Source organism: Etheostoma cragini, chromosome 23 (genome assembly GCF_013103735.1).
Source record: "Etheostoma cragini isolate CJK2018 chromosome 23, CSU_Ecrag_1.0, whole genome shotgun sequence".
Lineage (NCBI taxonomy): Eukaryota > Metazoa > Chordata > Actinopteri > Perciformes > Percidae > Etheostoma > Etheostoma cragini.
Window position 1 is genome coordinate 9845519 of NC_048429.1, and position 14288 is coordinate 9859806.

Genomic DNA, 14288 nt, shown 5'->3' on the forward strand with positions numbered 1-14288 from the left:
TTTATGTGCCAGCATCCATGAATTTGATCTATTTCTGTGTGGGTGTGTGTGTCAGTGTGAGTATGTCCCTTCACGACACACAGCATTCTGAAAAGAAAGAATGATCCACACTTATGCTTATGTTGTATTCCAACAAACTTTTGCGTCTGAACAAAAGCAATAACTCATTATTGTCAAAATGCAGCGAGTTACAAACGTGTGAGCAGTAGTGTTTGTGTGAGTGCGTGTGGGCATGTGTGCGTGTAAAATCTCACTTTGAGGTGTAGTTTATTGGTCCAGGAGCCAATGACTTTGTACTCTGCAGTGGACCTGTTGGTTCTCTGGTACTGGAAGATATCGTATCTTCCCGGAGCGTCTCCATTCTCATTGAAAACCACTGGTGTACCGGCACTTCCTGGAACAAAGACAGTAAATGTTGGACAGGGGTCAACTTAGTTGTTTAATGTGATCTAGTTACATTTGATGTGCAAGTGGAAGAAACAAAGACCAAAAACCTCTGAGGATGTTTGACAAAAATGCATTGTTCATTGTCATATATATATATAATTATGAAATAACACTATGTCTTTGCAGAAAGGCCTTTCACAAATTACAAACATGAGGAAAACATACAGTGATTTCAGTCAGTATTCAGACCACTTCAATTTTTGCACATGGAGAGCGTTCAGTTTTTGATTTTTAAAAGAACTTTCACCTTTAGTCTTTTTTCTAGAATGTGTTGTATTGTACCTGCTTGTTTGTGGTTGGGTGTTGTAGAATGGTGTGATTGAATTATTACCACGTATGGATAGGTTTATGTGTCCTGTAAGGTTTAGTTTTCTCACAACCAATGAGGCTGAACAAAACCTTTTATTCTTTCCCCTCTCGGTCTTACTCACCTTCTGTCTTTTATGTAGCAATACAATCAATTCAGATTGCTGAATCTGGCATAGCATAAAAGAAATCCAATTACAGTGAGCATGCGGAAAAAGCAATGCATTAGGAAATTCCACCTGTGTACTATAATTCATTGATATGGCGGGATGATGCTGAGGAAATATAAATACACTTCCCTTTGTGAAGTAACGCATGAAAAAAAAAAGATTGAAAAAATTGCAAATCTACAACGCGAATGAAAACAGAGACTGACTAAGTAGAATGTCAGACAGACAGAGGAAAAGAGAAAGGACAGAAAACATTGAGAAAAAAATTGAAAGAAAAAGATTAAAGAAAAAAAAAAGCTGAAATGAAAGGGCGACAGAAGGGATAGGGCGGAAGAGTAGGATGGGTAGAGAAAAGATAGGACAGAAAGAAAACTAATCACAGCAAGAGGAGGAAAGAAAAAGAAAAACTGAGACAGAAGTAATGGCTCTCTCATTGTCGTAATTGATGAAAGATAATGGGTAAAAGAGAGAAGAAGCAAGAATGACTATGACGTTTGATTGAAAGAGAATAAAAAAGGTGAATGGAGGAAGACTGAATCAATAGAGAGAGACAAAGGTACGTATGTGTTTAAAAAACTCGTGGATACGGTCCAATCAAGTCTTTTCCCTCACCCTACAATGGAGGTATTTGGCATATTGTTGTGCACCATAGTATGAGCGGTTCAATTTATGGATTTTTATAATCCATATTGCATTGATATGAATAAAGCATAGACAGTGCTAAATGCAAATATGTTTGGTGCATGGTTAAATGTGCTTGCTTGGCATCACACACAACTGTGTGTTTGCAGTGCATAGGCACACAGGATGATGTTATCACTATCTTCTAATTTACCTTTGCACCAATCATGTATTTTTTAAAGTCAGTTTGGGATGCAGCAACTACAAGCGCTGTTTTCGGAGCAGACACTTGCTGGCAGGTACTCTTTATTATGCAACACAAAAGCAGACTGGTCTGAAAGCAGTGGTTACCTTGAGTAGAAAATGACTATTCAAGCTCATGGTGTGTACCATTTGTTCACAATTTCCGAGTAAGGTGGATAAAGACAGGACACTTTTAAAAGCAGCAGTAATCACTGCATACACACATACAATAGGCATGGCAGGAGCTGGCAGCATCTAGCCAATATGTTGGGTAAACTGGTAGTTGACAACCCCTCATCAGTTCTGATTAACGTTTTAGTTTAGAAGATGCATGGACAGACTTACTGGCCTATGAATTACCATTTGGGTTTGGTTTCACTGGGGAATTTGACTGAGTCTCTAAAAATGCATCTCAAATTAACTAACACAAAATAATCATGCACTCTTTTAATGTTTTACTTTATGAAGATGTGAAGTAATCACAGCTAAATTGTTAGTCTACTGGGCGAGTAAAAGACAAGAAAAATGAGGGAGAATAAAACCCACAATCATTACATCTGTGGATGGTTTAACATACTCTGGCTGGACTAGTGTCATTGGTGACATAATAACATGTTTAGTTGCCATGACCATGAAATATAAATGATTTACCTGTCACCCTGGAAACACTCCTGCACCTCACCCTGTAGTGATAGCTATCATGTTCAGTCATTTAAAGCAAGATGTCGCACTGCAGAAAAATACTTCTGCCATAAACCGAAACTTTCTCCCTAAACACAACCACACTACAATAACACATTGTCTAACATAGAACTTAGTGTATCCCCATGGTCACTTTGTTAGATTTTATTTACATGACACTAAATGTGCATTTGGCAGGTGTTATAAAATAAATAATGATCCTCTGTGTCCAATGTTTAACACTGCTGACTCCTCCTGACTGCTGTGTTCCATGGATGTATTTGTCAACTAACTACAAAAGCCAACCAAACTAATAATTACACTTTTAGATTTACTGTCCCTTTTTAATACCTCACAGCCTTCATTCAAAACACATATCTGTTCTGTGACGGCTGATAATCTTGTCACCATTGTACCTTTTAAACTTCTGTTCTATGAGGACGAAGTAAATTCTTGTAAATTCTTTTGATGCTAATTTCTTCTTCACCTCGTTTGCAGTCATTTTGCATAACCTAAAGCAAGCTGACAAGCTCCTAAATTACACAGAAAGTGCTGGAAAGCCCTGGGGGCTCATGCATGTTGACCAATGCATTGTTTTACTCCCTCTGATTTAGAAAATTAAAACATTAAAATCTCTGGGTTTGATTTCTTATTTGGCTCAGATTACGTTGGAGTGTGGTGAGAATGACTTATACTTCTAGTTGATGGGTAGTGTGCAAGTGTGCATTTGGAAGTGCGAGCATATGTTTTCCTAGACTTAGTTCAATGCCCAGGTGTTGAAGGCACAGTGGCAACACAGCCACTAGCTCTGCTTAAGTGTCCCCGAGCAAGATCCTTTGTGCCTGCCGGCTAAAGGCACAGCTCTGTCGCTTCGCTGCTGAGTCAGAGGCTTTCCCTTTGGGGATCAACGACTGACTATTACAAGAAACCCATAACTTTCCTCTAGATTTGAAAGTGAAATTCACCCTCAGCTTCAATATTGTAACAGCGTATCTACCGATTGAAAGATTTCCTGCAATGAGTGAATTTAAATCTGAAATGGACTGGCAGACAGAGACAAACCTAGAGTGAAATAAATGGCAGACTGTTATATTGCCACAGGAAAGTAGATGAAAAATTGATTTGCTTTGCCACTAAGTTCAGATGTATTCAATGTCAGTCACACCCATCTAAACCATGCAAACCCAAGAGAGAGAGAGACATATAAAGATAAAAGTGAGCAGGACAGCAGAAACACCTCAGTTCTTACACTCCAGTGTAACAGCTACAGGGAGGCAAAAGAAGAGTGGAAAAAAAAAAAAAGTGATGGAGGAAAATGAGTGACAAAGGAAGATGGGGGAAAAAAAGAGAATACACAGGTCTGCAGGAAAGCATCAAAGCCTGTCTATCTGACAGAAATGGATCGACTTAAAAACAACGGAAGAGAGGGAAGATGAGGGTGAAAAAGGGAGAATTTGTGCGAATATAACATCACTAGCAAGGTAGCAAGACTCCAAACTTTCTTATTTTGACAGAAAAAAAGAAATAAAAGGAGAGCTACAGAACTACAGAATGCGTGATAACAACCAGTAGCATAGGATCTAAAAGTCTCCGCTGAAGGAGATCAAAAAGTGGAAGGTCAGGGGCCAAAGGAGAGAGAGAGAGAGGGAGAGAGAAAGTGTAGGAATAACCTCTCTGTTACAGGAGATAGAGAGAGAGGGAGACAAGAGAAGAGAGAAAAGAGGGATGGATAGAGACGAGTTGGAGAAGAAATAGCAAGGCTGTTATAAAGCCTTCAGCCTTGCCTGGTTGACTTTAGAATCACTATGGGTGAATAAAGCATCTTCATATCAGAGGCTAAATGTTCATGACGGGGAGCTGTGAAGACGACAAGGCAGCATTCATTAATAAAACATTGGTCTGGTTGTGTGCGTGTGCGTGTGTGCGTGTGCGTGTATGAGTTCTGAGTCTTTGCCAAAAGGCTCCCATCTGCGTCACAGATGACGGACACAAACAGACAATATAAGCACAAAAAGAGAATAAGAAATAAAGAAAAGAAGCCTGAACTCATCACACAAAAACTTGTCATTTTCAAAGTAGTCTCCAGAGGAGGAGCTAACTGAAACTGAGCAGCTGGCTAAGTCCGGACCTCATTGCTTATTTCTGAACTCGTTTCTGAATTTCCTCCAAGCCAGTTTTCACAGCCTGCTGTATGACTCTCCTTATGGCCAACCCTCCATCCTTACACAGCAGCTGGCTCCTTCCTCTTCTCTCCCGTCCAAAGGATCTTATGCCTCTCCATCCCCTCCCCGCCTTGTTCAATCACACCGCTCATCATCTAAAAAACTACCCATTTTCTCCCATCCTTTCCTATGTGCATTTTCCAAAGTACTCTATTCCCCCCATCTATCCATCTCTCCCTCTCAAAATCAAACCCCCCTTTTCTCAGCCTCTCTGTTATCACTAAGCCTTGTAGCCTTGTATGAGCAGAAAAAAGGCAGGCAATGACAAAGTTTTTTTTTTCAGAGAGCAACAGAGCAGATAATGGAACAGGCAAAAGAAACAATACATGTTTAAAGAGGATCCAGCTCTCACTGTCAATAAAAATGAATAATGAAAGTGAGATTAAGACTGAGAGCCGGAACAAAGGATAGATTGTCGAGAAAGGGTAAAAAAAAAAAAAGTCGGATATTTTCTGAAGAGACACTGCACGTTTTACAAAGACACACCAATGTATGTGGGAATGCAAAAAGCACACGCACGCGCCGCCCAAGAAAGCTTTGTATGGCAATCACCAGTCATTACAGAAAACTAATTTAAGTCGACACTCCATCTGTGTCATAATCTGCATTCATTGCAGTATTAGAGAGAAAATAAGGGAAAAGAGAAGAGTGAAAACGGAGGGCGAGTGCCACATTTAAGTTGATCAAAAGAGACACAACAGCCTGAACAGGGAATGAAAATACAATTTAAAGGGAATGAAAGTGAGGGAGAGGAGAAATAAACAAAACTAGAAACAAGAAGTTACATTACCAAACTTGGCAGAGGAAAAAAGCGGGGGACGGGAGTGAAAGAGAGAGCCTGATTAGTACCAATGATGAAATTACACAAGTTTCTAGTCTTATATATTAACCCATTAGATATAAAGATATCTTATATCACATGTATAAGTGTAATAGCATTTATTTAATGTGTGTCTGTTTATTTGTAAGCAAGCATCAAAGAAATAGAAATAACGTTCCAGCTTTTTAAACTCATGTCTGGGTAGCCTTAGAAAGTGCACAAACATGCATGCATGCGTGCACACACACACCTACAGCTATGTACAGTAAGTCAATATATCCATATCCATATGTTCTTCTTTGGCCTTATCTTTATCCCTACCTCCATCCATGCTTCCCACAAGTCCAGTTCGCCATGTATGCTATGCCATAGCACAAGTTGGTGTTAAAGTGTTTGCCTGCACAGTGTTGTCTGTCAGAAGATTAGAGGGGATGCTTGTATTTTCCTGTCTCTACTGCTGACAGACTCACATTTTTATTCTGTTAAATCTAATCTCCGTTCACAACACATTCATGACAGAAAATAATACATATAAACGTGGAGTAAATACACATATTTGGTGTCAAAAAAGCTCTTACAGATCTGATATTTAGTGGTGTCTTAGGATATGCAATAACAAATTATTATTTCCCTTTCATTTCCTCAAACTCAATTCAGCTCCAATTGAAGGTTGTTTTTGTGTCTATGTGGATCCATGTCGGCCTGTCTACGGTATTCATTTTGGCTTTCTGTTTGATTGATTTTATATCTGTCTATTCTCATTCAGTTTTCGTATCAAACCTTCTATTCAGCAAATAACCCCTTGCAAAAATTAGCCCATTGCAGTGCCTAGAGGTAATACATAACACTAAGAAGATTATAAAAAGAGTAATAGAAAACAATATATGGAGGAAGTACTGTATATATACTACCGTTCAAAAATTTGGGGCCACTTTCAAATTTCCATACCACTCCATTATAGACAGAATACCAGCTGATCTGAGTGGGTGGCTGATCTTTAAGGCAATATCTATATTATTATCTATATATCATTCAATATAATATATAGCATTCTAATGCAACTGTTTGGGCTTCCAGTTTGTCACTCTCTCACCACAATGAAATCAATCACAGGCCAACAAAGTACACAGCTTCAGCTTACAGTGGGTGGGAATCGCTTCTTGTGGGGGGTTTGGAAGCGCTACCAGGGTATGCAAGGCAATACCACCTGTACAAGGTTGGATATTATGTCAATAATCTCCTACTTACTGTACTACCTGCTGCTTGTAATTCAGCAGCAGGTAGTAAGTAGGAGATTGTGTACGAGTCTGAGGAGTTATTTTCATGCAAGTGTGCCAAAGGGACCGGTGTGAACACACAAAAGACCTGCATGATATGATGTAATAAAGTATCCACATTGTAATGTACTAGAGTTAATATTATCTGTTATTTGCAATTTTGTTTTCAATAGTTTGACATTCGGGGAAATATTTTTCTTGCCGATAACTCGATGAGAGGGTCGCTACCACTGTCAAGTATAAAATATAGCTTTGCTTGTCTGTGTCCATAACTCTTTACGGAAAATACATACATTGCCTATCTCTAACACTACAAATTGTTTCTATACACAGCTGTTTGTGTACTGATTAAACATAGATGTACTGTGTTAATGAGTGACCTTTAGACATACTAAAATGCAGATTTTTTAACTTTCAAAGAAGCCAGTCTAACTACCTTCCATTACTTCTAATCTGTATGCTACACCAAGCTAATCGCCTCCCGCCTTTACCTCCACTTTGAACGGACAGATACAAGAAAACAGACGTGTGTTAACAATTTTCTCATCTATAATTTTTTTTTAAAGCACATAAGGGCTTCAACTAACTGTTTTAAGTTTCAATTATTCTGCTAGTTAGTTTTCAATTGATTGTTGAATTGTTTGCATATGAAACATCAGAAAAAAGGCAACTATAATTTTCCAGAGCTAGAAGAGGTATAATTTATTATTTAGGTGACTCAAAGATATACCGTTACACATTTCAGAATCCAGAACCAGCATTTCTGCTTCAAAAACGGAAGAATTAAAATGATTAATTATTACAATAGTTGCAGATTGAGTTTCTGTTGATCAACTTATTGTTGTAGCTCTAAAGCCTACTTCCTGAAATGCCAAACTATCCTTTTCATTTTGTGTTTTCCTGTTTTGTATGGACCCCACTACAGTTAAGTGATACACATTTCCATGAGCGCTTCCGTGTGCAGCTGTAGCCCTCAGATAATACTCTGTTGGTCATTCTGTCAGGCTGAGTGACTCACACAGGCCTGGTTCTATAGCCAGGACTATTATCACTTACCTTGTGTATCAATAGAGCCAATCACACAAAACAGGTGCTGTCACTATAGGTGTCTCTGTAATGTAGTTTCTGTGGTGTCTGCTGTCACACAACAGCCCAACACTAGAAAACGATTGCCGGGTTGAATTGAGGGCTGTGAATGCTACGTGCTAACAGAAATAAACGATTATATTTGAAACAATATATTGAGACACTTGATAGCGATCTTGTACCTGTTCACCCAACACCTGTATTGTGTGATTGGCTTTACTGAACACAAAGTAAGAAAATAAAGATATTTGATATTATTGTGCAATGTTTCACTTGACATTTGCACAAAAAAAATGAGAAAGAAAAAACAATTCATTTGTAACTATATTATTTTGGACATTCAACATCAGTCATCAGACATCTCCCTCCTCTTATATTATATTGAATGAAACTCAGACATTCTTTCTCTTTTCCTCTTCTCCTTCTTAAGGTTGCCCTAACCCAGCAAGTTTAGCATCTTTAAGTTTCTACGCCTATTTCACCATTTATTTCTCTATTTGCCTGTCTCCTCTGCTATCTTTCTCTCAAGACGTACTGTAAATGTGAATTTAAAGTTATTAAGAGTTGGTCTGTCTTTCCGCTCTACTCTATACATAATAAAACTCATTGTTTTTCCCCACTTTTAAGGTCATGGTGGCCTAGTAAAGTCTTATATATCCCAGTCAGAACATCCAGTCTTTCTCTCTCCATCTCTTCCTTTTTCATTTTACTTTGCTAGTACTCAAGCATTGCATGGCTCTGTTTAACTCTCCTACTATGACAGTTCACTTTCTATGACAAATTGAGACATTGTAGATGACTTTTCTCATCGGCTGCCTTCTATCCTAAGCTTTATAAGCAAAGTTCATCTTGCTTTCATCTCTCCACCCCAATACACCCTCTCTCATTGTCTTTTGCACTTGCTTTGACTCTCTTGCCAATCAGTTTTCGCATTTTCCTAGCCGGCTGTTCATCTTTTTTCTTTATGTCCCCTGCACCTGCACTTTGCCCTCCTCTCTTCTCAATATGTTCTTCCCTCCATCTCTCTCCAAGGTCATATCCACTCCCATAACCAACGCTTTCTCCACTCCCTCTTCCCACTACATCATTAATGACTGGTCAAGTTCATCATCTTCAAGCAAGTTACTCCTTGAGTGCTGTCTCCCTGAGGTCATTATAAGCCAGTGAGCTTCATCCTCCCCTACTTCTCCCTCTCCCTCTCCCTCTCCCTCTCTCTCTCTCTGTACAGGCAGGCATAGAGTTCATCATCTCAAAGTCAAGCCACTCTAATTAGTGCACGTTGGTTCCCATGGCGATGTCCATCTTGTCTCCCGGCAGGAGATATAACCTGGCAGTGATAAGTTCACAAGGAGGTTTCTTGCATGACAAACACACATACACACTTTTGTGCAGCTGCCACAATTTTCTCTCTCGCAAAACTATTACACAATATGAAAATCTTATAGTCCTTAACTGCTTAGTCTGAAAAAAAGCCAATCATGGTCACCCACAGAGTACCGTTGAGTGCAATTTCATCAATTGACGCACTGAAGAATGGGTAAGCAAGTACAGAAAGAAGAGGTCTTAGATTTTTTTCAGATCTGGACTAACAAATAGGACTTGTATTTAGGAGAACATAAACTTTAGATTGTCAAGAGACCCACTAACACAATATATGTATCGTTGAAATCAAAGGCACTCTTCTTAAAAATTATTTTAAAAGCCTTTATTTTACTGGCTATTTCATAATAGAAAAACTTAAAAGACATAGGGAGAAGCAACAATATATTGTTGTGTCCGAGCAAGATGTCTGTCTGACACTAAACTACTTTAAGGGATGTAAAATGCAATTTATTTTAGAATAAAAAACACTCACAGTGTTAAACCCTACTACAAATTCATACGCTACAAATAAGACAATAAAGTCTCCATAAAGGAGGTCATGTACAGTGGGGCTCAAAAGTGACACATAAGTCCTTTAACCCTTGATATATTCTTAAGGTGATAATAGGCTGACTTTGTAATTGTCTTAATGTGGCTGTTAAAATTCAGGTCAGAGTCCATGACTACAGCAAGATTTCTTGCTTTGTCTGTTGTTTTTAACATTGTTATTTGAAACTGAGCGCAAAGTTTTAATCGTTCCTCCTTTGCTCCAAAAACAACCACCTCAGTTTTTCCTTCATTTAATTTCAGAAAGTTGTGGCACATCCAGCCATTAATTTGTTCAATGCGCTTATTCAGTTTTTGTATTGGACTATAGTCCCCTGGCGAAAAAGTTATGTAAATTTGTGTGTTTTCCACACTATGGTAACTTATTTAGTTGTTTTCCAAGATCTGAGCCAGTGGAAACATGTAGAGACCCCAGAATGGGGCCTTGGGGAACCCTGCACGTCATATTTGTATGCTCAGGTGTATAATTACCTATTGACACAAAGTAATCCCTATTCTGTAAGTAGGATTCAAACCAGTTTAGTACTGAGCCAGAAAGGCCAACCCAGTTTTCCAATCGGTCTAGTGATGTGTCATGGTTGACTGTGTCAAATGGAGCACTAAAATCAAGTAATACTAAGACTGAAATTTTGCCACTATCTGTGTTAAATTGGATGTCATCCAATCCAACCGTCTCAGTGTTGTGGTGTTGTCGTAAACCCGACTGAACGGTATCATAACTGTTGTTTAGTGAAAAGAAATGGTTGAGTTGTTGAAAAAACGCTTTTTCAATGATTTTAATTAAAAATGGAAGGTTTGATATTGGTCTATAGTTGCTCATTAGTGATGTTTCTAGAATGTTCTTTTTTAAGAGTGGCTTGATTACTGCCGTTTTCAGGGCCTGTGGAAAGATACCTGAAAGAAGAAATGTGTCCACAATCTGGAGAAGATCAGAAGGATTTCAGGATTTCATTGCCTTTTTTTTAAACTTTTGTTTAATTTCTATTTGTATGGATTTCATGCACATAAAAATCTATGGAATAGTGCAAATAGTTTTAGAAAACTAATTTAGATTAGTTTAAGCTAAACTTGTGAAATAAGAACTGTGAAGCATTTAGAATTTTGGGTCAAGGATACCCCATACCATTTGAAGGTGGTTGTTAATCATGCAGACCCCGATTCAACGGATAGAATCACATGTTTTTGTGTAGTTTGATTGCTGATTGCTCTGCCCACTGCAGCGTGACGTTACGGTCTGTTGCCTAAAGCTCTTTCTCTATTTAGTGACAATGTTGAATAGATAAGGACAGCTGAGATTCTCACACAGACTTGGCTCTAAGTTAAGGACAATATATTAACTTTTTATAAAGATAATTCACTTATTGTTTTCTTATCCAACAATGCACATATTTAACAAAAGTACAATAAAGCAGTCCAATGCTTTAGAAGAAGCTTAAAAATCTGACATTGAGTCAGGATCATTTTGTCAAAAAAGGGTTCAATACAATTTCTCTTTTGTTTTAGTTTTGGATTCCAATACTCCCAATGGCCTTGGTATATGTGTGCACACTGCGCATTAGTTTCTGCATGCATTTTATGTGCATGAATGTGTGTGTTTTGTTGGATAAGACAATAAACTCGACAACACAAAAAAGCTGGACATCACGGTGTCATTGCTGCTCCGGGGTTGGTTTCCTTATTGCTTGTCTTCCTTGCTCTGCAATACACCAGCCTGCATTTGTTTATGTGTCGTTGTGCAGTGGTTGTGGGGTAATTCAAATAGGTGAGTTTGAGGTTATTATTTAGAAAAATAACTGTATGAAGGTATATAATTTTAATATGTCTAACTATGGTTATGTACAAAATTGTTATACATATTTAAAAAAAAAAAAATCATTGCACATTATGTAATGTACAATTTTCCAACTGTAAGAAGCTAGAGCAACTGCGTTTGTATATATTATTGAATGCTGAAGGATATATCTGCAGGAAAGCTCCATCTCACTGTCATGGGGGATTACACCTTTTCAACTAGTAGGCCACTCTGATTGTGAAGGATCCTATTTTCATGGTTGATTAAAGTTTTTAAACACAGTTACGTCAATACATATTAACCATGTTACATGACGGAGACGATATCTAGGGTATACCAATCTCATCTTGCTTTCCTGCACCTCTCTTTCCATTTCTGTCACTTTTGGCTCTTAAGCTTCACTTTGTAAGTTTAGTTGCCCTGGTACAGATCAACAGGAGAGCAATCACTACTCTAACCACTGAAAATTATCCCCTCCCTTTCACTCTGTCTCTGTCTCTTCAAGTTGCACCTGAAAGGTGAATTGGTATGGATCCATAAAGTGGAGAGTCTTTAGTGTTATCAATGTCATGTCGACCCTAACAGATAGATAAGAAAACTACTTTTAATTGGAACACACAAATATACCCAGGCATTAGCACATAAACTCACACAAAGTAACCAGCTTACAAGCATTAAATTCTGCAGGCCACTGTTGATGTAAACAACTGACATAAGAGTAACTGCAACAAAAAGCCACCCAACAAAACCCATCACCATTATTCTGTCTCTTAGACAAATACAGCAGAGAAGCCTTTTAAAAATGTATGGACAAATAAATTATGGTTCCTTAGAAGATCTTAAAAGATATTGCTTCTTAACTGTGACAACTGTTATTAGCAAATGGTATACAGTATATGTGGCAATAATGTACAAGATGTCTAATGACATAAGCTGTTTTAAAGCCTGCATTAGCCACCAAGGTTCCTTTTGTACAATATACTGTTAATCCTAATGTCAAAGCTTGTAAAACAAAAAAAGGTATTAAACCTGACACCGTTTTTTTTACGTGGCAAACTTTGCTCTTTGTGGATTTTATAACTTTTATTTTACTTCTGTATTTTATCCCTATGCAAACAAATGTACTCACCACAGCTGAAAGATCCAAAACTGAGAACCAAAGCAGCAACCAAACTGAACACAAAAAAACTGAAAGCCACAACTTTGTTTCTAGTCTTTCCAGAAATCAGAGACAAACAAAGTGACTCTACGGAAAAGTACCTAGCAGAACCCATTATTGTAATTTCCAACATTACTGGTTGAGATGAACAGAAGATTCAGAAAAGTATAGATAGTACAGCATAGATACTATGCTTTGCCTTACATACTGCAGCTGCTGTTAGACTTTTTGGAACATTCAAGCTTTCACCATTGCAGCCTCCTCCCTATGGAACTCCCTGACCTGAACTGTACTGACCTGGACACATTCAAAACACACTTCTTCAGATTAGCCTTCCACATACAATATTCTTATATTTCTCACCTGATAGTTACCGTTTCATTGTTTTTTTTTAATTGCTTTTAATATTCTTGTTTCATGTGTTGGTTCCAATGGTTATCTGTTTTTAATGTGCTATATGTGCTGGTTTTACTGTAAAGTGTCTTTGAGCACCATGTAAAGCCCTATATAAATAAAATGTATTTTTATATTATTATTATTATTATTATTAGTAGTAGTAGTAGTAGTAGTAGTATCTGTCAATGCATCAGAAACAGTCCTATTAAAGCAAGACGTTGAGTGACTGAAATACAAAACTGAGGGCAAAATTGGATTAATAAGAGAATATTCAAATGAGTCTGAAATTATTTACAAGGAAATTAGTAAATGTTTCTCAGCCACTTAAATGTGTCAGCGGTAGAGAGATGGGGGGGAAATCGAGCACTACATCTTCAAAGTGATACAAGCCACATGATCAAAATTTAAGACAATAATGTGTTTGAGGAAAGCAGCCAGATTAACTTGATTTTGAAGGTGAAATGAACGCCATTTTTTTATGATAAGGATTAGACTCATTAGAAGCAAAGCTGGGCTTAGCATTGTATAAGTATGGGGTGCATTGGTCAAGTCAGGGTGGATAAGCATGACAAGACTACTATACAGTGTCTAAGCATTTGAAGGCTCTAATTTGTCCTCTTTTCTGAAGAAATGCCCTTGCATTTTACAGCCTAATTGCTCACTATTGTGTTGATTTTCCATTATGCATCATAGAGCTTTTGGCAGACAAGGATTTGTTTTATTTCAGGCTTATGTTCTGTCTGGAAGGACAGAACGCAGCTGCAAAACACCGAAAACAAGAGCAAAGTTGTAGGCTGGGGTTATGAGGTTAGATGGTTGTTATGGATCTGGCCGGGTGAATTTTTCTTTTTTAAGCTGTTATGTCAGGTGAGTGTGAGTCTGTGTGAGTATGCATGAATGTTTGCATGCGTCCACAGGTGCAGTGTATAACTCACCATTGAAGTTGACGGCACGAATGTAGCTGAGCAGCTCTTTGCCGTCGATGCTGGCCATGCGCGGGCAGAGGCCTGGGTATCCGAAGCAGAGCTCACGGTGCATGCGGTGCAGAGCATGGGCCATGGCGTACACCGCATCCATCACAAACTGAACCTTCCCCTCTTGTTCATAACTGGAATCACGACCCACTTTTTCTAAACCTG

General features: G+C 38.2%; 1 protein-coding gene across 5 annotated transcripts in view; it reads right to left on the reverse strand.

Annotated features, from left to right (window-relative positions):
* The window catches only part of grm8a (glutamate receptor, metabotropic 8a), a 225965-nt gene that overhangs the window by 31043 nt on the left and 180634 nt on the right, over positions 1-14288 (reverse strand). For all 5 annotated transcript variants that reach the window (XM_034862922.1, XM_034862923.1, XM_034862921.1 and 2 more), the window contains 2 exons: positions 14085-14285; positions 255-394 (listed from right to left, as the gene is read on the reverse strand). In XM_034862922.1, the coding sequence (XP_034718813.1) occupies positions 255-394; positions 14085-14285 (341 nt within the window). The remainder of the gene's footprint in view (positions 1-254; positions 395-14084; positions 14286-14288) is intronic.